This window comes from Camelus bactrianus, chromosome 25 (genome assembly GCF_048773025.1).
Source record: "Camelus bactrianus isolate YW-2024 breed Bactrian camel chromosome 25, ASM4877302v1, whole genome shotgun sequence".
In the NCBI taxonomy this organism is placed as follows: Eukaryota; Metazoa; Chordata; class Mammalia; order Artiodactyla; family Camelidae; genus Camelus; species Camelus bactrianus.
The window spans coordinates 25828105-25850938 of record NC_133563.1 but is presented as its reverse complement, the minus strand read 5'-3'; the positions used below and the strand labels follow the sequence as shown (position 1 = coordinate 25850938).

Below are 22834 nucleotides of genomic sequence, written 5' to 3'. Positions count from 1 at the left end.
AGCCAGGTCTCACCCCTACTCCAGCTGGCTGCAGAGCCCAGCCTCCAAGCCAGCACTCCTCACACACTGACATGGATCAGTGCCTGTGAATTGCCTGGGCATCTGGTAAAAAATGTAGGTCTGAGGTCAGGTTTGAAATTCTGCATTTCTCCCTGTTGGTGTACAAACCGCAGTTTTAAGTGTTTGAATAGCAAGACTCTTAACTTACTATACTGCGTGGCCCCAGGCTGATAGCTTTTGCTTCTTACAGGAAAACAAAAACACAAAACATCCTTCATTTCTACTGCTATGGAAACGAGCTGTATGTGTGAATTCATGGTTAGAACCCAAAGCTCAGCTAACAGCTTGTGAAAATGTTATTCAAAGACCACTGCTGCATTCCGAAAGTTTGCAGTTTATGTATCTTTTAAAAAATACACCCCTTGAAATTGCTTGCAAGACAAGTTTTGGAATCCAAGCTGGGACTCAAGCAGCATCACTGAGCACCTTCCTGGGTGCTCACAGAATCAACATCCCACGTTTAACTTCATATGAGTTTTCAGCCTGGGCTGTGTCTTCCCCTGCTGACCCCTCTTTTCCACTCTCCATTCTCCCTCATGTGCTCCTTAAGCCTAACCCACCACTTAAACTTCTTCCCTTTTGAGAGTAGCATGGTAAGGCAGGGAGGGGGGAAAAACAGAGAAAAATAATTGAAGAATGCAAACTACATCGAAAAACTATGATCACCAATGTGTAAAAACCGCATGAGACGGAATGCTGAAGTCTGAGCCTCCTGCACGCCCCACACATCTCCCTCCGGGGTCCTGGCGAAATGCCAGCTGGCCTCAAAGGAAGGGAAATCTTAGCCAGTCGGGAAAAGGAGAGAAAGACGATAATTCATGGAAACGGTGTTGAAATTGGTCAGTCAGTGTTAGTGACTGAAAGATGTGTTTGCCTTGTAAGGCTTCCACCCGGTGGCAGGACCCAGAAGGGTGCCTTCAGTGACCACTTTCCGCTGCCCCCAAGGGAACATGGGATGGAAAGCCAGAGGCTGGAGAAGAAGGGACTGGACTCAAGGGTACGGAGCAGAAGACGAGACAGAGGTGGAGATGAGGCTGAGAAGGGGTGGACTCAGCCCTGAGAGGTGATGCCAGGAGAAAAGAGAGAGAAGACTGGGTGCCACCCTCTGGCTGGGCTCCAAGTGCATCCAACTCCTCCCAGAGGAAGAGTTTCCTTTCAGTAACGAATGTTCTTTTCTGAGACTGATGGAGGGGAGAAATCTGTGTTTCTGGATGGTGGACTGGGCTGAGCTCAGCAAATTCTGTTCCAGTATTTTTAGTAGCATTATGAATATATTTAAATTAGAGAGAGAGAAAGAAAGAGCACTGAACAGGGACCATGAAATCCGGGTTGCTGTTCCAGACTTACTGCTATTTAGTCATGTGACTTCGGATGGGGCAGTTTTGTTTCCCTGAGATTACTATTCCCCCAACTGGGCCCCCATAGGGACAGTATCTTCTAGAATTTGTAGATAGCTATTCCAGATGAATGAGGTTGACCAGTATGCATTGTGCCAATGAAAATTTGGCGCTTGCCATCTGCTTCGGCAAGGAATGGATCATGTTGGCACTTGCCATCTAACTCTGCTTGGATTAAATCATGAGCTGCTGCAGCTGCTGACCTCCACCACTCCCTGAAAGGAGTTCAGGATGGAGATGAACAGGAAAATAACAGATAGTTAGATATTTTCAGATTTTATGAGCCCAAATTCTTGTGTCTCCTATACCTAGAAAAGCACTGAAATCATTAATGGTGACATCTGCTCCTCGTGACTAGAAGCAAGTACTTGACTGCATGTACCCCCACTTCACTGAAGTCAGATATAATACTGAGCTTTCCCCCTGCCTTTCGGAGCAGTTCCTGAACACTATCTGAGATGCTGTCTCCTGGCCTATAGTCCTCATTTTGCCCCAAGTAAGACTCAACCCACACTATCAGGTTTTGTGATTGTATTTCAGTTGACAATTGTAAAAGTAAAAGATAATTCCTGACTGTGGGACTTCCTTGAGTTTTCTACTGGTGAGCAGGCATTGTGAAACTCCAAGAGGGAGCTACAGTGGCAACATTTAAATGAGCTTGAACTTGGGGTGTTTATTCAACTTGGGAGCCACTCAAAGGACCACTGTTCCATAGATTAAACTCTGATGCAGCTCTGGCCTAGAAATTTTAGAGATTTACATTCTATGCTTTGTCTCACTGCACATCCTAATTCCCAGTTAAGAAACCAGGGTGAGTGGCAGGTGTGTGAACACTTTGTCTCCCTGGTGCAGATTTTTTCAGATTTTCCAATTCAGTAAAGAGAAAGGGGCATTGAAGGAGAGGGAGGGAGGGGGAGTTAAAAGCAGGGGTGATGATCAAAATAGGAATAAAAATAATTTTGCTGAATCATCTTATCAAGATACTTCATCATGTCAGGGCTATGGAATTCCACATTTACAGAGCTATCACCCAAAGCAATCCCAACGGCAAAAGGAAAATCCAAATAAAGAAGTAAGCCAAGGCCACAGTGCAAAGGTTTGAATTCTCAGTATGTCCACTCCTTTTTTGACAGTTATTCTGTGTTCTAATTTTAAATAATGCCAGAATACATCAAAATATTTAGGAGGGAGTAATTTTAGTCTGGTTTTCTAGTATTTTTAGTACAGGGCCTTTGGAAAGGATTTGCTGGTTTTTTTTTTTTTTTAACACAAGTGTTTCTTGCGACCCCAGAATTGAATGGAGGTCCATCCATGGATGGAGAAAGTTGAAGAAATAATTGTGGTAAATAACTAGGGTGACATTTTCTCTTTTCAGTTCCAGTTTTACAGGGTGGGTTTAGAAATCATTGTATACACCTGACAGAAAATAACAGAGAGCCACAAACACTTCTCTGGATGTAAAGGGGACACACAGTTCCGGAAATGCCCTCTAGACGCTGGACTCCCATTAGTTTGAATGACATTTATTGAGTGACTCCTCTGGGGGATGTACACCCTGTGTTCTCTCACCCACAGGTAATCACCTCATCTTCAACATCATCGTTTAAAGGATGAAAAATAGGAGACACAGAGATGTAAAGTAACTTGCCCCAAATCATTAAGCTCATAAATATTAGCCCTGAAATTCAGTAAGAGATAAAATGTTATTCCCCTCAAATTCATATGTCAAAGTCCCAACTCCCAGCACCTTAGAATATGACCTTATTTGAAAACAGATCATTAACAGATAGAGTTAACAGATAGGTCTGTCTGGAGTAGGATTCTTATGAAAAGGACCTCAGGGGAAAGAGACACACACAGGCAGAACTGGGAGATAACACATTTCTGCTGTTTAAGCCACTCAGTGGCACACTGTTACAACCACCCTAGTAAACGAAGACAAATTCCAGCCCAGAATCACCTTATTTCCAAACCCAAGCATGAAACCATTACCCTGTACTGCCTCTTCTGTCTACAACACTTAACAATCACATCTACAGTAAACTCCAGCCACTGGATGCACTTAAAGCCTATCTAACCTAGCTGCCACTGCAATACTTCTATCAAGGGGACAAAAAACACATTGTGGACCTGCATTTAGAGAACTATGTCCCTGTAACGGTTATCATGGGCTTGGTTCTATCTTCTAGAAACACATGCAGACACACACGCAACCCATCCATGTGGAAGCCCTACAAACACTTAAAATCTCTATCACGTGGTCAAATCTCTCTTCTCAGTTAAACATTGTTATCTCTTCAGCTATTCTTTACATGGCATGATTTTGAGCCTTCTCACCCTCCTTCCAAATCAGTAGAAGAATAATTATGTTATAGCAAGAAATCAGAACTCAAATCAGCAGGACAGTCTACTGTGAGCTGGGGAAAGTTAATTGGTCCAATCACACACTCTTGATATCAGCCACTGGTGAGTGTCAAGGCTTTGGACCACTCTTTCTCCATATTTGCTCATGTCTACTTCTGGGACAGAACTTTCTTTGTAGTAAAGGTAAAATACCCAGGTCTCCAAGAAAGGCTCAGATCTTGATTTAGAGACTGAATTCCTCCAGAGATTGTGATTGTGCCTATATTATAATCTTGTCTCCATGAAGGGTGTAGGGAACCAAGATGGAAAAACTTTCGTATTTTTTTTTTTTTTACAGTGTAGAGCCATCAGGAATCCTGAGCTAGCAATTCTATGAAATACAAGCCTCTCTCCTTGTAATTTTCTTTGAAATCTATTTTTTAAATATAGATGAACTCTTATGAAGTGATGCGATGGATAAATTACACAAGAGAAAGGGAGAGAGGAAATGAATAGAAAAAAGTTCATTCATCCTAGCAACCAAAGTAAAAATTGAAGTAACCTTGGGATATATTCACTAGATTTAAAAAAAAATCTTATATGTGTCTGTTGACATAGTAATTGGAAAACTGGAAAATATTCAGCCCCAGGATGGTCTACTAAACACATCTTGAATCAAGAAGAGGCAAGATGTCCCCATTGTCCTCAGACCTTTGAAAGTCTTGGGGTCGACTCAGGGATCTGGACACACACTAGGAATGCTGAGCCACCCAGGAAAACACAGAGATTTCCCATCTTTGAGTCAAAAATAGTGCAGACTTACTTTGAGGAAATGAGTTTTGATCTTCCCGCAGTGTTTACCCATCTGCTCCCTGATGGGAGAGAAGAGCAGGTCCCTGGAGGCGATGCGGGCATAGGCCACCTTCTTGTTGTTGCTGATCATCCAGATGAAGACGTCGGGGATGGTGTGCTGGGGCTGTGGGAGCAGAGGGGAATGGATTTGATAGGTGGTGTTAACACATGCACTTCCAGGGTTCTCCTATCCAAAACAGCCCCCCTTCTGCAAAACACAAGTTCTGTGACATGAACCACTTAGGTACTTAAACACCTATGCAATCGAGCAACTTAAGTGTGGCGTCTTTGAGAAAGTCTTAGATCATGTAAACCCCAGAAGCCAAACTGCTCACCATGCTTTGACAACATGCAAGTCAGACCTATGATTTGGCATCTTGGTGGCCTAATTTTCTCCCTCTGCTGAAAAAACATTTCTATACCTTCCCATGAATTTTTTCTTTTTCTTTTTCCATTTTTTTTTCTTTGAAATCTTGTAAAAATGATTTGGCTTCAAGCACTGGACCTCCTAAGAGCCAGGTAACATTTCCAGAATATGAAAAAAAACAAAGACAAAAATCCATGAATGTCTTTGAATGTCTTTCCATTTGCTCTTAAAGAAGGAAAAACAATTTTACAAGAGACTTCATATCTAAAATATGATTGCTAGGTATTGTAGCTCCACTTGAGGTGGTCATTCAGGAGAAACTGTACTAAACTGCACAGAAAATTAGACTTTAAAGTTGAACTAATCAAGATAGGAATCGCAGAATTGCCTGCCAAGAGGCTCATTACGCTGAAGAGTGTCTGAGATGCACGTTTCCGAGCCAACAGAGCCAGCAAAACGAAAGGAAGGTACATTGTCATCAGCTCAGCTTTGACATCCTCAGACTGGGAGCAGATGCTCTTTTGAACCCCCTAACCCTCCAGTGCAATGGCACCCTAAGAAGGCTTCCCTCTCTTGATGTGGAAACAGAGACATCCCTATGGAGGGTCAGTCAGTCACAGACCTGGTTTGAACCTTCCGGATGCTTATTAAAATTCCTGCATTCCAAAGTGACACCTGCCTCATGACTTGTTATGTGTCCAGGGAATGATTGATTTGCAACAAGAAAAACAACTTTCCAGAGCAACAGAACAATAAATCTGCACCTCTCCCTAAAACCTTCCTCCATAAAACCCTGCTATTTGACAGAAGCAAATATGAGGGCTTTTTTTGTTTGTTTGTTTAGATCATCCTAGTAGCCACCAGAAGATACTGTTTACAACTAACTTAAAAAACAGAAGCTGTTTTAATTTCTCATGACATGCATTTCAATTTTCTTATGGTTAAAAACCTATCAAACTTCCCATGCTTATTTTGACTTTCCTTGAGCCTATTAAGGAGCATGCTTTTGATTCCTGCTGAATCAGAAACTCAGGCTTTGTTAAAAAAAAAAAAAAAGATAAAGTTGTACATATTTAGCTTAATTTTAAAACCTCCTGTCTCATCCCTCAAACGAACAGTGCCTGCTCAGCTCAGCCAGGCTTAAGAGAAAATGTTCCATCGCTCATCCTTTTCAGACATTCAAACCCCACTGGGAACACATTTGGTCTAATCTTCCAAATGAAGTTTGCCTTTAGAGTTGATTACCTCATCCACTAGAAAGCGGATTTTTTCCACAAAGTTTTGGGCTTCCTGGATCATTTCATCAAGAGAGAACTTTTTATTCTGCTGCTGGAGGAGCCCCTTGGCCTTCTTGGCTATCGCCTCCTAAAACAAAACAGAAGTCAGTGTAGATCTTTCTAGAAATCTGGACAACCAGCGCAGTCTGGTTGCTGGAGAGTCCTGAAGGCGCCCATAAGCTCCACGTGGAGCCTCTCACGAGGGCTGTTTCTGGCTTGGCTACTGTGCACACTGCCCATTTAATAGAAATCTTGTAGGACTATGGAGACGGTGACATTACCTCACATTCATTTGACAGATGAGAAGCTGAGGCCTGGAGAAGCCAGAGCTTTGTCAGGGTCCTGCAGCTCTGTTAGTCAAGACCTGCATCTAGGCTTTCTGATACTAACACAACAACAACAACAACAACAACAATAATAATAAGAGCAGCTAAAATATACTGAGCTCTTACTCTGCGCAGGGCAACGTTCTAACTGCTGCATGAATCCCCAGTACTCCAAAGCGACCTTAGTGGGTAGGGACTGTCATTCCCATTTTACAGCTGAGGAAATAGAGTCACGCAACTACTGAGGGTCAGAGCTGAGTCCAGAGGCCATGTCCTTCATCCCTGCTCTCACCACCTCTTTCTGGAGGCACAATGGATGCTTCCAGGACAAGCTGGCATCGCTGGAGAAATGCCCCAGGGAGTGGTCAGACCATCCAAAAATGTTTATCTTGATTCATTCCTTCAGCTCCCATTTATGTGTTTAGGGAAAAACCCCAAACACTTTACAGCGATTTCTTAGGCTCTGCGTGAGTGGGTCCTGCCTACTCCCTGCTTCATCGTAGAGGACTCTGCTCACTAAGCCCCAGGCACCCTGGTCCTCAGGAGGTTCTGAATGTGCCCAGCTTGGTCCCTCCTCAAGGCTGGAACACTTAAGCTTTCCTTTTGCTCAGACATTCTTCCTAGACTCTGCATGGCTGGTCTCTCCTCCTCTTTTCACTTCAATGTCACCACTATAATACGTTCTCCCACATTCTCCAAATCACCATGGCCTCTTAAAATGCCCTTCATAATCATAAACTGAAATCATTTTTATTCGTCTTTTGTTATCTGTCTGTCTTCTGCCTTTTCCACTCAAATGTTAACTCTGCAAGGTCAGGGGCCTCCTCGGTCTTGTTCTTACCCTGACTTCTCAGTGCCTGGTAGAGCTCCTGGCACGTAGCAGGTGCTAAAGAAATCTTTGGGGAATGAATAAACCAGTCAATCAATAAATTCCTCAAGGACAAGCACCAAGTACTCACAGCCCTGTGTTCCCAGCACGGGGCTCAGGGCCTGGCCGACAGGAAGCCCTCTGTGCATGGTGATTGGAGGAACAGAACATGTGGCACTGTCCCAGGAGCCCAGGCCTAGGACAGGGGAGGACACGTGCTTCCTTCCCCCGAGATTGTGACAGCTGGTGAGGTGAAAGCAATATATGCAAATTACTAAAGTTTTTCAAACATCCTGGAACCAGAGAGGTCAAAGCCAGGCTTTATGGATGATACGACATTTGAGCTGAGTCTTAAAAAAAAAAGAATTCAATTCAGCAGGTGATAAGAAGAAAAAGGACAGTCCAGAGGGAACAATTACATATGAAGGCACATAATCAGTGAGGGTTCAAAATCGTTGGTGCCTAGTTACGTGGGAAGGGGGAAGGGGAGAGAAGGCGGGGAGGCTAGGCTGGAGCCAGATGGTGAACAGCCCTGGATATAGTGCAGAAGGAGTTCGGACTTTATCTGATGAATGATTGAGAGACTCCCGTGACTTTTTTAATCAAGAGAGAACAAAGCAGGTCTGTGTTCTAGAGACCATTCTGGCTGTGCTATGAAGGTGGGCTGAAGGTGCAATGGCTTTGGCCAGCAAGACTAAGGAACTCAGCTGAGGCAGTGATTCTGGGGATGAAGAAATGGACAAAACGCCAGAGTCTTTGGGGTCCTGGGAATCAACCTGGCCTGGGGTCAAACTGACTGTTTAGGGTGACAGGTAAGGATTGCAAATTGATTTTTAGGCTTCTGACTAGAGCAACAAGTGAGGTTGGTGGTACCGATACAGGATGGAGAACAAGCTCTAGGTCGGAAGATGATGGGTTGAGTGGGATATGCTGAGTCGGACGTGCTACGAGACAGGCAGCTGACGCATCCACTCGGGGGCTGGAAATCCAGGCCTGGACAGGAAGTGACAGCTGGGCCGCTACAAAGATACTGAAATCTTGGGCTTGTTCAGGCCAAGGGCTGTCGGACACAGAACGGGAGCAACATGTAGAGGGTGGATATTGCAGAGACGGGGGAGGGCAGTCAGAGGTGCTAAGGAAGAAACAAAGCAGAAAGATCTTACACCTGATGGGAGTCTGCCTCCCTTGCAGGAGAGGAAGACACAGACCTTCATTTATTGTTCTGCAAAGAAGGATGAGCCAGGTGTTTAGAGACTCAGGGTTTAGCCTCCAGACTATGATGAACTAGCTGCGACTTTTCAAAAAATCATTTAATCTCTCTGTGCCCCAGTCACATCTTTAAAAATGTCCCTGGCCAGTCAAACAGTGAGTAATTTCATCATGGCCTGGTACAAGATGTCCCTTGGGGCCATGCTGGCACGGAAGCTTCAGGAGAGGCAATCAGGGTCTGACCTGGTCTGGCATCTCCCAGTCGTCACTCATTCAATAGGGACCGAGCATCTCTGAAGCGCCCAGCACTGGGCAGGGCGTCCAGGGCACAGAGAGGCATCAGCCCTGGCTCTGTCCTCAGGGAGCCCTCACAACTTCTCACACACTCATAATGGGAGGAAACCAAGGAGAGGAAGTTTAGTTATTTCTTTTTGTCTCTCAGCCTGGGAGGCAGAAGGTCAAGTGCCTCACCTGTGACCATTCCATGGCCTTTGACGAAATACAAATGTCAAGGAAATGAACCAGGGGGAAATCCAGCAGAATAAGATGCAGGACTGGTAGGCTCCTAGCTCATTCTTGTAAACAGTCAACGAATGCTGGTTCCATTCCAACCCACCCACCTGTTTATTCCCTTCCCACTCATTCAGCCACATCACGCGGGTGTATAACCTTTAGAACCTTATCCTCATGTGGTCTGTGACCTATGCTTCCTTCATGAGGTTTATTTCTAAAGCACATGTCTCAGTTCTGTTCAAACTAGAAATAGATTTTTCACATACCAGCTCCTGCCAACAGAGCGTAAATCGTTTCTTATCTAAATTGGTTTGGTTCAACATCTTGGGCTTCTTTTCTGCTTCAGAGATAAAGGCACTAGAAGAGAAGAATAAAAAGTTTGAAACTGACTCATTGAAAATTCGTTTCTATCAATCCAGCGATTTGCAACTGCACTTTCTGCAACGCAAAGGGAAAGTTGATGAAGCCGCAGAAGCAAGGTTTGTCACTGAGGACTAAGTGACGATGCACGAGATTTTTCTAGGAGACGAAAGGGAATGGGAAGCGATGCCCAGACCCCACACTGGTTTTGGGGACGTTTGTTTCTCCACTTTCTTTCAGTGCTTACCTACTGCGCTTACTGGCCAAGTTCATAACAGCAAACACAAGCTAATGCAGTTTCCTTTAGCTTATCAACTCAATACACACCAAAAGCTTCCTGAAAAGTTGTATATAAAGCAAATATTTTAGACTTAGAACTGGGCTATGTCTTTATATTTTTAAAATCGTACAAAGCACTGAGTAGTAACATTTTATAATGGGTTCAACAGGAAAATGGTCAAAGTTATGAATGCAACTGAAGAAGAAACAGAAATGGCCCTAAAACTTGGGGAGAGAAGAGATTGCCCTCATCAGCAATAACTTTCATGCAAATTAAAATCAATATCATTTTCATTTACTAAAAACTGGATAATATTCAAGGGGGAAATAGTCACTCTCCTCTATTATTATAGGGGAGCATTCGTTTGTATAATGTTTGAGGTTATTTGACAGCACCTGCCAACATTTAAATGTCTATGTAATTCGACTCAAAAATGACACTACAATTCTATCCATCAAAAGTAACTGAAAATTTTTGCAAAAAGACGTTTACACAGGAATGTTTATTGTAGCACTGCTCACAGCAGCAAAATAAATAGGGACAACTTAAATGTCAGGGACTAGTTAAATCCTATGTGATACACACCGTGTGACTGAACATTAGGGGTGACTATTAAGTGCTACTGGAGAAAGATGCCGGCGATGTATTGTTGAGTGACAGTGAAACTGCTGAGCACTTGTGCAACCAATGTGAAGAAATAAGAGTGTTTGTATGAATGTGTGTGTCTACGAACACACAGGGGAAAAGTCCAGGAGGGCAGACCCAACCCTTCTCTCTGGAGAGTGGGATAGGAGAGAGCGGAAAATACTTTGCATTTGTGTTCCTGTGGTTGTTGTAAGATGAGCAGGGACTACTTCTGTGATGAAAAGAGTCAATGACAAAGGAACAAAAAGAGAGTCTAAGATGTCGCATGTCCCAGCAAGGGGCCCCCCACCAGAGCTCTGCCTACTGGCAATTGGAAGCTTTGCCAGAAATTGTCTTTGGGCATACTAGTCATTGCATGTTCCTTTAATTTTTAAAAGAATTAAAAGGATTATATGAGGATAATTTTAATCCTTGAGGAGGGAGTCTTGTGGCCACACATCTGCCTTTCCCAGAGGCAGAAGGAATCCATTCCACACCCAGGATGGACCAGCCCTAGGAAACACGGTGGATCCTTCTGACTTCTAACCCCCCTCCCTTCCTTACAGGGGGAGAGATAACTTATTTCCTCCTCAGAATCGAGGTAAATAACCATGGCACATGGTTCTGTTCATTCTTCGTCTCTCAGACCCAGCCTGCTGCTGACAGCATGCAGACTCCCACCTGCACGTGGCAGTGGTCTGTCCCTTCGCGGGGGAAGCCCCGAAGTCCAGCTGCTCAGCCTCAAACAAGTGTGGGGACCACAAAGTCTCCTTGACCTCAGGTTCAAACTGCTCTCGCAAATCCCGGTTTACCAAATATAAAATGAACACCTGATCTCTGTCTGACCCTCACAAATATTTTTTCAGTTGGTTTTAATCTTGAAGAAAAAGGGGAATGATTATCACCCCAAGTCACCTCCTAATATAGAAAAAATATTGAGTTATTAATTTGCCCACAATTTCTAAAAATACGAGATCATAGAGCTTTTTAAAGATGCTTCAAGGAAATTGCAGGTGGCACTGAGCTCACAGCAAAAGTAGCACTGATATTTATTGCTTCTATAATAAAAAACAGGAAAGAAATAAAGATAGAAAGAAAAAAACTACATATTTACTGCTTTGCTTTCTTTTTTTAATGTATAAAGAAGAATATCAGAATTTAGCTACCCTTTGTCTATTCGTTTTTTCCTTTCCATCAAATGAATCGTCACTCCTTTTCCATTAATTCTATTGACAAATCCTCATTTTCACTCAAGTCTTGACCTAATTAATTTCAAGACAGTCCAAATTGCTTCCTTATAGGGGAGGCAGCCTCTAAGACGGCCCCAAAGATCCCTGCCTCCTGCTCTTCCTACAACTGTGTAATTCCCTCCCTTTTAATGTGTACAGGTCCTAGTGACTCGCTTCTAACAGAACGCATCAAGACAGATGGGCTGTCACTTCCAAGATTAGGTTCTAAGAGACCGTGACTTCCAGATATCTTCCTGGCATGTCCTCTCTGACTTTCCTCTCCTCCTCCCTCTGCTGAAGTCAGCTGCCATGCTGTGAGAGGCAGCTCGGAGAGGCCCGCATGGCAAGGAACTGGGGATGATCTCCAAACAACAACTAGCAGGGACCTGAAGTCCTGAAACCAACATCTCATGAAGAATTGAATTCTGCAAATGACCACGAGTGATCTTGGAAGCGAATCCTTCCCAGTCGAGCCCTGAGATAACTGTAGCCTTGGTCGATGCCTTGATTGCAGTCTGAGAGAGGCTCTGAGCAAAGGACCCAGCTAAGCCACACCTGGACTCATGACCCAAGAAACTGTGAAGTAATAAATATTGTGTAAGCCACTAAATTTGAGGGTTATTTGTTACTCGGTAATAGGTAACTAATACACTCTATTTTATAAAAATCTTTTACTGTGTTGTCTACCTCCTGGAACAAGAGTCATTAATTGGTGCTTATTAATATGTTATATAAAAATTCTATTACATAGCATTGGAGTTAACTTATCCATCTAATTGCCAAATAGTTGTTGAGCATCTACCAAATGCAAAGAACCATGCTTTGCATTAACACTACTAACATTCTTGTTTCATAAAGAGCCTCTTCAGTAAGTCTTTCTTCTCTTCTCTTTTCCTTTTTCCCCCCTTTGCTTTATGTTTTAGTTGTTTAAGTATCAGGAAGCAGTAGTGAGCCCACAATGCCAGCTAAATTACTGAACAAAATACAGATGGATAGAACACTATAAAATGCCCATCTGAACACATGTAAAATCAACTCTTTTCTACAGTGATTAAGAGCTGATTCCATATAAGCTCAGCTCCCCGGACGCCAGCTGCCTCTCCAGTACCTGCTTCGGCTGATAAAGTCACTGAGCACCACCTTCATCTTCTCTTCTGGTGTTTCCTCTGAAATCTTAATCAGTTCTTTCACTTCTTCTATACCTTCTTCCTGAAAGCAAACCACAGAGATGGAGGGATGAGTGGTGGGTATAGGTTTCCCTCGTCACTGTAAGTATAGGCAGCACCGTGCAGTGGTTAACGATTTAGACTTGGGAGGCAGACTGCCTGTGTTCAAATCCAGGCTGTATCCGGTGGCCTAAGTCCCTCTGCCCAGTTTCCTCGTCTATAAAACTGGATAACCATGGTACCCATCCACAGCCCCACGGGGAGGTGTGAGCTTCTTCAAACAGTGCATGGCATGCAGTAAACCTTCAATCAGCTAGCCAGGATATGCCAAGCACGACAGGGACCTTGGCACTGAGAAAGGAATTAGAAACAAGTGCTCAAGGCTACCATGGCCTCTAGGGGAAAAAATTCTGATTTGCTTTCAAAGCCTTTTTGAAATAAACTATTTTGTCAGAAGGAGAAGGAGGACTGGCCATACAAAGCAAGTCTATGGCCTCCACATAGCCTGACACCAAACCAGGCCTCATGACCACTTCCAGACTCTACCATCATGATGCCTGGAATCCTCCCGGCCAGAGGCCATACCTTGTTTTGCACAATTAGAGACAGGACTAGAAAGTAGGTGGGACAGAGAAATCCGCGCTTTCCTTAATGTGGGTTTTCATGGAATGAGAGGGCTCAGACAAGGGTCCCCGGTGAGGCACAGTGGGACAGAGCAGGCAGGGGACACTGCCCATGAGATGTGTGCGGTGGAAGGAGAAATGTGAGAGCAAAAGAAAGGAATCACAAAGGGAAGGAGCTAGACACCAAAGAAGCAGAGTTCTCAGGTTTTCCTTCCTCCCTGGGGGTTGGCTGGGACAACCTAGCATTTCTTGCATCCTGGCGCTATTTGAAATACGTTCAGACGTTCAATTCTTCAAATAATTCTGAAAGAAAGGGACAGGGTATGATGGGAGAGGGTAAGAGGGAGGGAGTCAGAAGGCGTCTCTGAGGAAGTGCCTGAAACTGAGCCATGGAGGCTGAGTGGGTTACACCGGAAAAGCTTGAAGGGAAGAGCAGCCCAGACAGAGGGAACAGTGTGGAAGTGGCTACAAGGCAGAAAGGAACTCAGTTTCTCTGAGAAACTGGGAAGGAGACCAGTGTGCTTGGAATAAAGAAGGGAGGAAGAGCTCGTGAGAGATAGGACTGGAGAGATGGCAGGGCTTGAACTTAGAGGGGATTGTCCACCATGTTAAGGACTTAGGATTTTATATTAGCTGAAGCCAAGATCTGTCAATTTTGTGATAATGCTGTCAATCCCCTACCCTTGGGAGACTAGGAAAATGGCCTGGCCCTAGGTCCCATGGCAGTTAGAAGCAGAGTGGGGATTTGAATTTGGATAGTTTGATTTAAAGTCTAGGGATTTTGCAAAATGTATTCTCATTTCCCTGGGTCCACATGGTGGGAGCCTTGTGTCCTCCATATGCAGCAGCCTCAATTCATTTGTATTTAAACTGAGGTCAAGACCCTCTACTGGGTGGATAAAAAAAAAATCCCTTTTGCCTCCAGATTCCCAATACTCGAATCCATCACCCGTCAGAGTCACCTACCAGGAGGTCCGCCATTTTTTCCAGCATGTTGGACCAGTACAGCCTAAATGTCTGGTCCCCCCAAGAACTGATGAAGTAGACACAGGGCTTCTTGGCCTCAAATGGCAAATAGTTATAATTCCTGTGAAAACACATTGCGTCCGGAAGTTAGTTGGCAATCAGTGTTTTTCAGGCAACTCACGTCATACGTTCACGTTTCCTGTGTTCTGAGTGTGTCGGGGGAAGGGTGGTGATAAAATGATCCAACTGTTAATTCTGCCCTTAACCTTTACTTGGGGACCCATGAGCAGCAAGCAGTGAACAGTGACATGGCTGCAACGCAGAGGCAGTAACATCTACCACCGTCTGACCCAGGGCAGAGCTTAGAAATGATCACCAGAGGGCAGGATTTTTCAGGGAAGCCTTCTTCAAGGAGAATTCTCTTTCCAATTGAAAGAAAGGAGAAAGCCTAACATTTTTTTCCCTTTAATGTCTATATATTGGGCTCTATGGAAGGGTCAACTGAGGTAACAGATGTGAATGTATTTTGTAAACTAAAATTTTTGAGAAATGTGAGAGGGTGATAATATTAATGAAGATGAAGGCATGTACTTCAGATTAAACTTCAGCATGCCACACTTGACATCCACCCATCCATCCATCCATCCATCCATCCATCCATCCATCCAATATTTATTGTTGCCCAGCTTTGGTGCTACTAAGGTAGGGACTAAGGGATGGCAAAGTAGCTGGAAGGAGAGACGTGGAGCCAAAGAGAACGTTTGAGAGTAACAGCTGGGTATGCTTAAATGATGATGCAAAAAAGACAGTTAATAGGATGAGACTGAAGACAGAATAGAAGGACCTACTTGGTAGAATTTGGTTTCCAAGGAGGAAAGGGATGGGTGTGGCAGGAGTAAGGTGGGAGAGGTGCAGGAAAAAGTTGGCGGTCCCTGCCTAGTGACACCTATATTCTTAACTAGGTTTGCCCCCAGCCCCTTACAATTTTCCCACAAACACCTGGGTCTGTGTGAAGAGACACATGGAAGGCAGGCCAGAGCACCTTTCTTGGCGTGGGCGTGGTAGGACCGGCGGCCCTGATAAACGTGGACAGTGTTTGGAGTCACACGCTTACAGAGGTTGGGGGGGTGAGGGGAGAGAGAGGGCTTTATTTCCGCTTCAAAAAGCTACTGAGAACTTCAGCCTGAAAGAGTACACAGCTGTTCTTTTTTAGCATTCCAACCCAAATTTCTTCTAGAGGCCATAAAATTAGCAAAGGTGCCCCATGGTTTGTTCTGCAGAAAATAAACCAGCAGGTGTCCATTTTCAGAAGAGAAGCCAAATAAATTCTTAGCAGAAACTGAGGTTATTATTACAGCAGGAGAACACAATGAAAATAAAATATAAAGAAAGTTAGAAACTGCTCTTTCCTTTATCTTTTTTAAAATGATAATCCTGCAACTAAATAAATTCCCACTCCATGTTTTACTTTGCTCCAAGGTTTCTTTGGTTTGGATTATTTGTGCTAATGATGTTCAAGGCCTCTGTCTCTTTGGTTCCCAAGGTCCCCAGGTCTTACTGCGTCTGCTTGGTCCGGGATGCTGTGGTTTCTCAGGCAAATGACAGTGCAGGTGGAAGACAGCAGATGGGAGGGCACCATGTTGCCAGTGGAAAGAGAAGCCTGCCAGTTTGAATGGCTGCCCTGATGCACGACCAACCTTGTGACTTTGGGCAAAGGTCAGCCTGGAACCCTGAGAATCAAATGATAACCCAACTTTGGGTGCGTTGTGCTCCAGCCTCATCCTTGAGTTCCAGCCCAATACGTAAATCATATGTGAATGCACGTGCCTTGTAAAAGGGGGAAACCCAGAACAAACACAAGGTGATGCTTTAAGGGTCATGTTAAACCACCCCTTACAGGGTGATATTTCAGTGGAGGAAACAGACAAATTGAGTGTGTGTGTGTGTACGTGTGTGTGCGCACATACACGTGTGTGGACACTGTGTGCATCTGCGTGTGTGTGTGCACACATGTGTACAGGGCTCTATTATAAAACCTTCCAATACAGCTGCTGCCACCCTGGCTTGCCACTATGTGGGCAGAGCCTCAGTATAGCGGCAGAAATACATAGAAAGTTCTCAAAACACCAGTATGAATTATTTTGGTCTCTTTGAGCCAGCCTGTTGGTACTGACATGAGGTCTATCCAAGGATTCCTTAAGATCTCTCATCTCCTACCAAACCCTTCCCATACACCATCCCCTGACAGCCCCACCAAGAGTCAAAAATGGGCTGGCCCAACAAGGTGGGGGATGTTCATACAGTCTGGTCCCAGGGAAAGGACACAGAGTGCCACTGAGTAGTCTCAGAAAAACCTCCCGGAGCTGCAGATCCTGTTAGAGGATCCACCCATTGATGTCCTCAGTTTTGAGAATGGACAGAGAAGCCATTAAAGGACTGGGAAGTTTGGGGTCCTTTTCAGTTTGTGTGGAAGGAAGACCACTGACCAAGCATGGGTGCCAGGGAGCCAGAAAGAAGTCCCCAAAGAAGGTGGTCCATGGGAGAGAGAAGACAGAAAATGTAGGGCATACTCAAAAATGAGAGGACAGGCAGTGATTATTTTCACTTACTCTTTCCTACTTTGTCCCAAACAGTCACGCTTTCCATCCCTTATGCTCATTCTCGTCCTTTAGAATGTCATCTTTTCTGTGACCTTTCTTAACTCTTCACCTCCTCCCATGCCTTCTCCATGGTACCCTGTGCCCAACCCAGTTACAGCAATGCCTCACCTCATTCAGAAACTGTTATGAGCATCTACTATGTGCCAGCACAGAGATGAGCAGATATAAAGGTGAATAAGGTAGGGTCCTTTGCCCTCACAGTGCTCACAGTCTAGTAAGGAGACGGAAAAGTGCAAAAACAACTTAATGCAGTGTGATTAGTGTTCGATGCAGGTGAGTTCAGAAATCAGACTTGGGGTTCAGAGAAGGTAACTTGAACTCAGTCTTGAAAGGTAATGGGAGCTAGCAGTTCTGCGGAGGGAGAAGGAAGAGCAAAGGCCAGAAGCAGCAAGCAACAGGGTCCATTTGGAAAACGACCAGAGATTACGGTAGAAAAGTAGACGGAGGTTGAATCAACAAGCTGTGGCCTCTGAAATTAATCCTGAAAGCCACAGGCAGCCAACGGATAATGTCAATCAGGAGAGTAACCAGTTCAGATACAGTGTGAATTTCTTGAAGCAGATCCAAGCCAGGCAAGAGGTGTTTAAAATAACTTGGGCCAAAGATGTCAATCGGCCAGATGAAAGAAATAGCAATAGTGAACACAACGTACCAGACTTCATCAGTGATTGAATGTGATGGAAAGGAAAAGAGAACAGTTGACAACTTTCTGATTTGTGACGTGAAGGACACAGAATGGGAGGACCAGTCTATGAGATGGGAGAGGAACAAAATTGTCTGTGAAGAAAATGAGTCTGGTGAATAATTTGGGGACACCCAAGTGGAGATGTATGGAGCTGCTGCTCAGGAAAGAGCTGCCTGGGGAAATAGTTGTGAAAGTCCTTATTATCCTAACAGTGATTAGTAAGCCATGGGTTTGTGCCCAGAGAAAGTGGCCAGATCAAGAAAAGCAAAGACTGAAGAGAACTAGTGATGTGGATCCAATCCCCTCACGTGTAACTGGGGACAGCAATGTTCTCTTATGAGAATCCAGTGAGATCGTACTTTTGACTCATAGCATAAAGCTCAGGACACAGAAGACTCTCACTCCGTGTGGCTTTCCCTTCTCATAAACCACATGGTTGGTGCTTGACATTACTTTCTTAAGACAGAGTTCCAGAATTTTACTTCTCTTTGCATGTTGAAAATTTTACATGGATTAAAGATCAGTGAGGGTGCAGGGAGGTGCCCCAGTTGTTTTCTGAAATCATCTTTTCTGGTGGCTGATAATTGTTTTTTGAATTCTTGAGTTTGACGGTGGCAAAAATAAGATTAGAAATGATGTGTTTAATCATTCCACCAAGTTGAATTTACATTCTATTCAGGTGAATACAATAACTGTTAATAGAGTTGGGATTGAAATTTTAAATTCTGACCTTCTTACCTTGTTATGCTCCAAAGTTACTGAATAAAGGGAGCTGCATGATCATAATAACCATCACCACTGCTCTGCACTTAATGAATTACCTGGAGGTGTCACTTGGAAGCTGTCAACATGTTACTGAGAATTCAGGAGAGTGGTGCTTACCAGATTGCCCCTGTGTGCACCTTGCTCCCACAGCTAGGTTAAAAAATGTTTCTAGTTTTTGGGTAGAACTGAATCAAACAGTCCCAGAAACTGGTCAAGCTTCCACTGCAGAAACCTTGGCTACTCTGGCCGGCTGTGTCGCCTACCTGTTCCCTTCCGTCACGAGTGGCTTCTCTGGGTGGGTGGTGGAGACCATGGGTATGGCCACCTCGTGGGCTGCACCCCCTTCTTCATGCAGCAGCGGAAGGACATCTTCTTCAGCTAGGTCAGCTGACTTCTTCCTACTCCCATGATGCGACCCTCCATCAATCAAGTTCCCAAAATTACCTGTAGAGGCAGGAGCAAGATGAAAAGGGCCAGGAGTCAACAGGCAGAATCGTGCTGCTTGAGGAGGGACCCAAGAGCACATCTTCCCAGGGCAGGGAAATAAGCTCTGAGTACAAAGGTAGAGTGATGGTCAGACCAAAGAAATAAGATTAACAATGATACTAAGCCATCATCTACATCCATCTTAGGTTCTTTTTGTAAAAACTACTTAAGTTACAAATTAACCGGATTCCATCTCCATTTCCTTCTGCTCCACTGATGGAGAGCTTTCCACATGTAAGTCAAGACCTTCTCTGGAGGAACACTGCTTTTTGGAATGGTTTTCCCAGATGTATACCAGTCTAGGAAAATTGCTAGGAGTTATCATAACAGCACCTACCATATGCACGGCACGTTGCGTGCATTAACTCGTCAAACACTTGCAACAGCTCTGTGAGGGGTTATCATTATTTCCATTTTACATATGAAGAAACTGAGACCCAGAGCAATTAAGTCAGCCTAGGATAATGGAACCAGGATTAGTAATCCAAGTCTGTGTGAATCCTAACTATACTTCTTAATTCTTTTGTTAAGTATGAAAATAAATCTATCCCTTACATACTGACACTAGAGTGGACAAGAAATGAATGAATATCATTTCTTCTGGAGATGCAACCCTCCAGCAGAGTGTTACCATCTGCATGTAAGACTAATTCATTTATTTAAGAAATAGATACAAAGTCCATGCCATGAGCCAGGCACTGCGCTTGTCTGTACTTACCAATAGAAACTTCAAAGCTAATGGGTTTATCTCCAATTCTCCGGTCAATCATGGTAGCTTCAAAAAATGCTCCAAAAAGTAAAAATTCCTCATATTTTTCTGGTACAATCTATAGAAAGAAAAATATATATTTGATCTGCCTAGCTTCCATTTTTTTATCAGTAGGAAGCTGAACTAGTGATGCCAACCTGGTCCAGGGTAATTTATGGAAACCTGAGTCTCAATGTCAGCCTGAAATGACACATCGTTTCTCCTCTAAACAGACCGGCAGGAACTAGAACCTACAAATTGCAAATGGGAATTCAGCCATCGATCTAAAATGATGTGGTCTCAACCTTCTGAGCTTCTACCTTACAATCAAATCTCCTTTTATTTTAAAGGTAAGCCTGGTGCATGTATCTTTCTAAGAGGCTGATGGTTCAAGGAGCCTGTACAGCCAGGACATGATGTGACACGGCACCACATTTGTGAGCAAAGAGGCGAAATGAGCCAGAGTCACACAGTGTCTGCTTTCTAGTCTTACCCTTGGATTTATTCAACTGAGCAGAAAAAGCAGTTAGGTTCATCTAAGGAAACGGAGCCATTGTGGCTTCTGAAGTTAATAGTCCCCCCTTCAATCAAGAGCCCTGAACTCTGTCCCTCGGAAGCCAGCGGGTCTCCAAAAAGTGACCCGTCCTTCACTCAGGAGCCTCCTGTGCTGTCGGCATCAGCAGGAAGTTTCTATTGACCAGACAACGTGGGACAGGGTGGGGGCACAGTGCTGGCTTAGTCACAGAGCACACACTGCTCCCACTTGCTGCCAGTATGTCCCCTGGCTCCAAGCCAGCCTCTTATCACGCCTTCCTGGGGCCAAGTTTACCCTCTGGGAGGAGGTGAAAAACTACTCAGAGACCTGGAGGCAATGGAGGCCACTCAGCCTGGAAGGAGGACACCACGTTCTTCAAATCCCAACGCTGCTAACTCCTAGCTGCTGGCTTTGGACAAGCCACGTCCACTAGCTGGGCGTCATTCTCCTTGTCTGTAATAGCACCTACATGGAGGGGGTGGAAATGAGGTCATCCATGCGGAACACCTAGTGTCAAGCCTACTCATATCAATGCCACAAGTGGTAGTCATGGTAAGTATTTCAACAGATTATAATTCGTGTCTTATTCCCACCCATCCTTCAAGGTCCAGCCCAAATGGCTCTTCTTCTGGAAGCATCCCTTGACTCCCTGAGCTAGGAAAATGATGACAGTAATGTTTACAGAACTCTTATTATGTGTTGGATGTGGCATTAAGAATTTAACCTACGTTATCTCATGCAATTCTCCTAGCTACCCTTGGAGAAAGATCTTTTTACTACACCCATTTAAAGACAAAGACACTGCAGTTCCATGAAAGATTGGTACCTGTCCAAAGTTACTGGACACGACTAATATTTATTGAGTGCTTACTATGTGCTGGACTCTGTTCTAATAAGCACTTTGCTGTGTTAATTCATTAAATCCTTACTATGAGCCTGGGAAGTAAAGGTTATGTTTGGAAATAGACATGCGGAGCTTAAGTCACTTGCCCAAAGATTCAAAGAGAGGGAATATTTGTCCAGAGGCTGGGCAGTAACCACTGCACCACACTGTCACATCTTCAACCCAGCTGTCTTACTTGGGAGGCCAACATCTTAATCATTCCACTGCACTCGCTCCAGGAAATCACAGCACTTTATCTGTACCTACTTTTTGTATTTATCACTTTCAACTTGCTGTACACTTAACTTTGTATGTCTTATCTCCCCTTCTATTCCATAAACTTCATGGAGTTAAGATTCTATTTTTATTCTCACCAATGTTGAGGATTTAAAAATGAACACAGAGTTTGACATTAGGCAGATAAGCTTTGATGGTGGCGACGAGGCTGAGTTTTAAAAGCTGACATCACGGGATCTCCTGTGTTCAGATATGTAATGAGAGCCTGGCTGCAGTAAGGGAGGTTAGAGCTGGAGGACCCTGGAGAGCTTTAAAAAAGAAGGAGGTGGGGGGAGGAGGGGGAGGCGGGGAGGGGGAGAGGGAGAAGAAAATGCTGCAAGAAAGGATATCTCCAAGTTGGTAAGGGTGAGCTCTGAGCTGTTGAGGCTCTGGGGAAGGTAGAAACCCAGTGAGGTAGTTTCAAAATACATCCACAAATTCTTGGAAAAGCCCCCCATCAAAAGGTGATGCCTAATTCCCCTCCTTTTCATTGTGGGCTGGACTTGTGGCTCATTTCCAGTAATTCGAATATGGCATAAAAGTCAGTGTGTGACTTCCATGGATTTGGTCATACAAGACATTGCAGTTTCTACCCTGCTCTCTCCTGGATCACCCACTCTGGGGGAAGCCAGCCAGCTTCCATGAGGACACTCAAGCAGCCCATGGAAGGGCCCATGGAGTGAAGAACTGAGGCCTCCTGCCAACAACCATGTGAGTGCACCATCTTGGAAGTCGATCCTACAGCTCCAGTCAAGCCTTCAGATGACTCCAGCCGTTACCAACATGTTAATTAGAACCTCATGAGAGATTCTGAGCCAGAACCACCAAGCTGAGATAGTCCTAAATTCCTCAGCCACAGAGAAAACAAATGTTTATTGTTTAAAGCTGCTAAATTTTGAGGTAGTCTGTTATACAGCAATAGATAACTAATAATCCAGCAAGAAACTACCGTAAGCGAAAAGCCAAGATTAAGAGAAGATGGAGAAAAAATAAGGGTTTGACTGATACCTGAATTTTCCCCCCTTCCACTACCTCCTACACAATAGCCAAGATGGTCCCCAGGCCTTATAGAAAACATATACTCTGCCCCACGTAAGTTCCCAGTCACCCTTGCTTTCTGCTAGAGTTCACTTTTGCAGATGGCCTCAGCAAAATATCTTGAGGATATTGACTTGGGTTAAGGCAATCTTCTAGCCCCATTCCACCGGGCAATCTCTGTTTAGAAAAGGATGGCTGGTCTCCGCAGGGACAGATAGGGGGCGCTATCAGGCTAGGTGGCTACTAAGCTACCCACAATTTCCAGCAGAGTCCAAAAGAAGTCAAGTAGGGTGGAGAG

General features: G+C 44.3%; 1 protein-coding gene across 2 annotated transcripts in view; it reads right to left on the bottom strand.

The window, feature by feature from the left end:
- FER1L6 (fer-1 like family member 6) overlaps nt 1–22834 on the bottom strand; it is a 101898-nt gene that overhangs the window by 55770 nt on the left and 23294 nt on the right. For both annotated transcript variants that reach the window (XR_012502250.1, XM_074353023.1), the window contains exons 12-18: nt 19775–19883; nt 18834–19014; nt 14461–14581; nt 12814–12914; nt 9479–9569; nt 6265–6384; nt 4624–4776 (exon numbers count right to left, since the gene is read on the bottom strand). Coding sequence is in view for 1 of the 2 variants with exons in the window: in XM_074353023.1 (XP_074209124.1) it covers nt 4624–4776; nt 6265–6384; nt 9479–9569; nt 12814–12914; nt 14461–14581; nt 18834–19014; nt 19775–19883 (876 nt within the window). In the remaining variant the exon portion in view is untranslated. The remainder of the gene's footprint in view (nt 1–4623; nt 4777–6264; nt 6385–9478; nt 9570–12813; nt 12915–14460; nt 14582–18833; nt 19015–19774; nt 19884–22834) is intronic.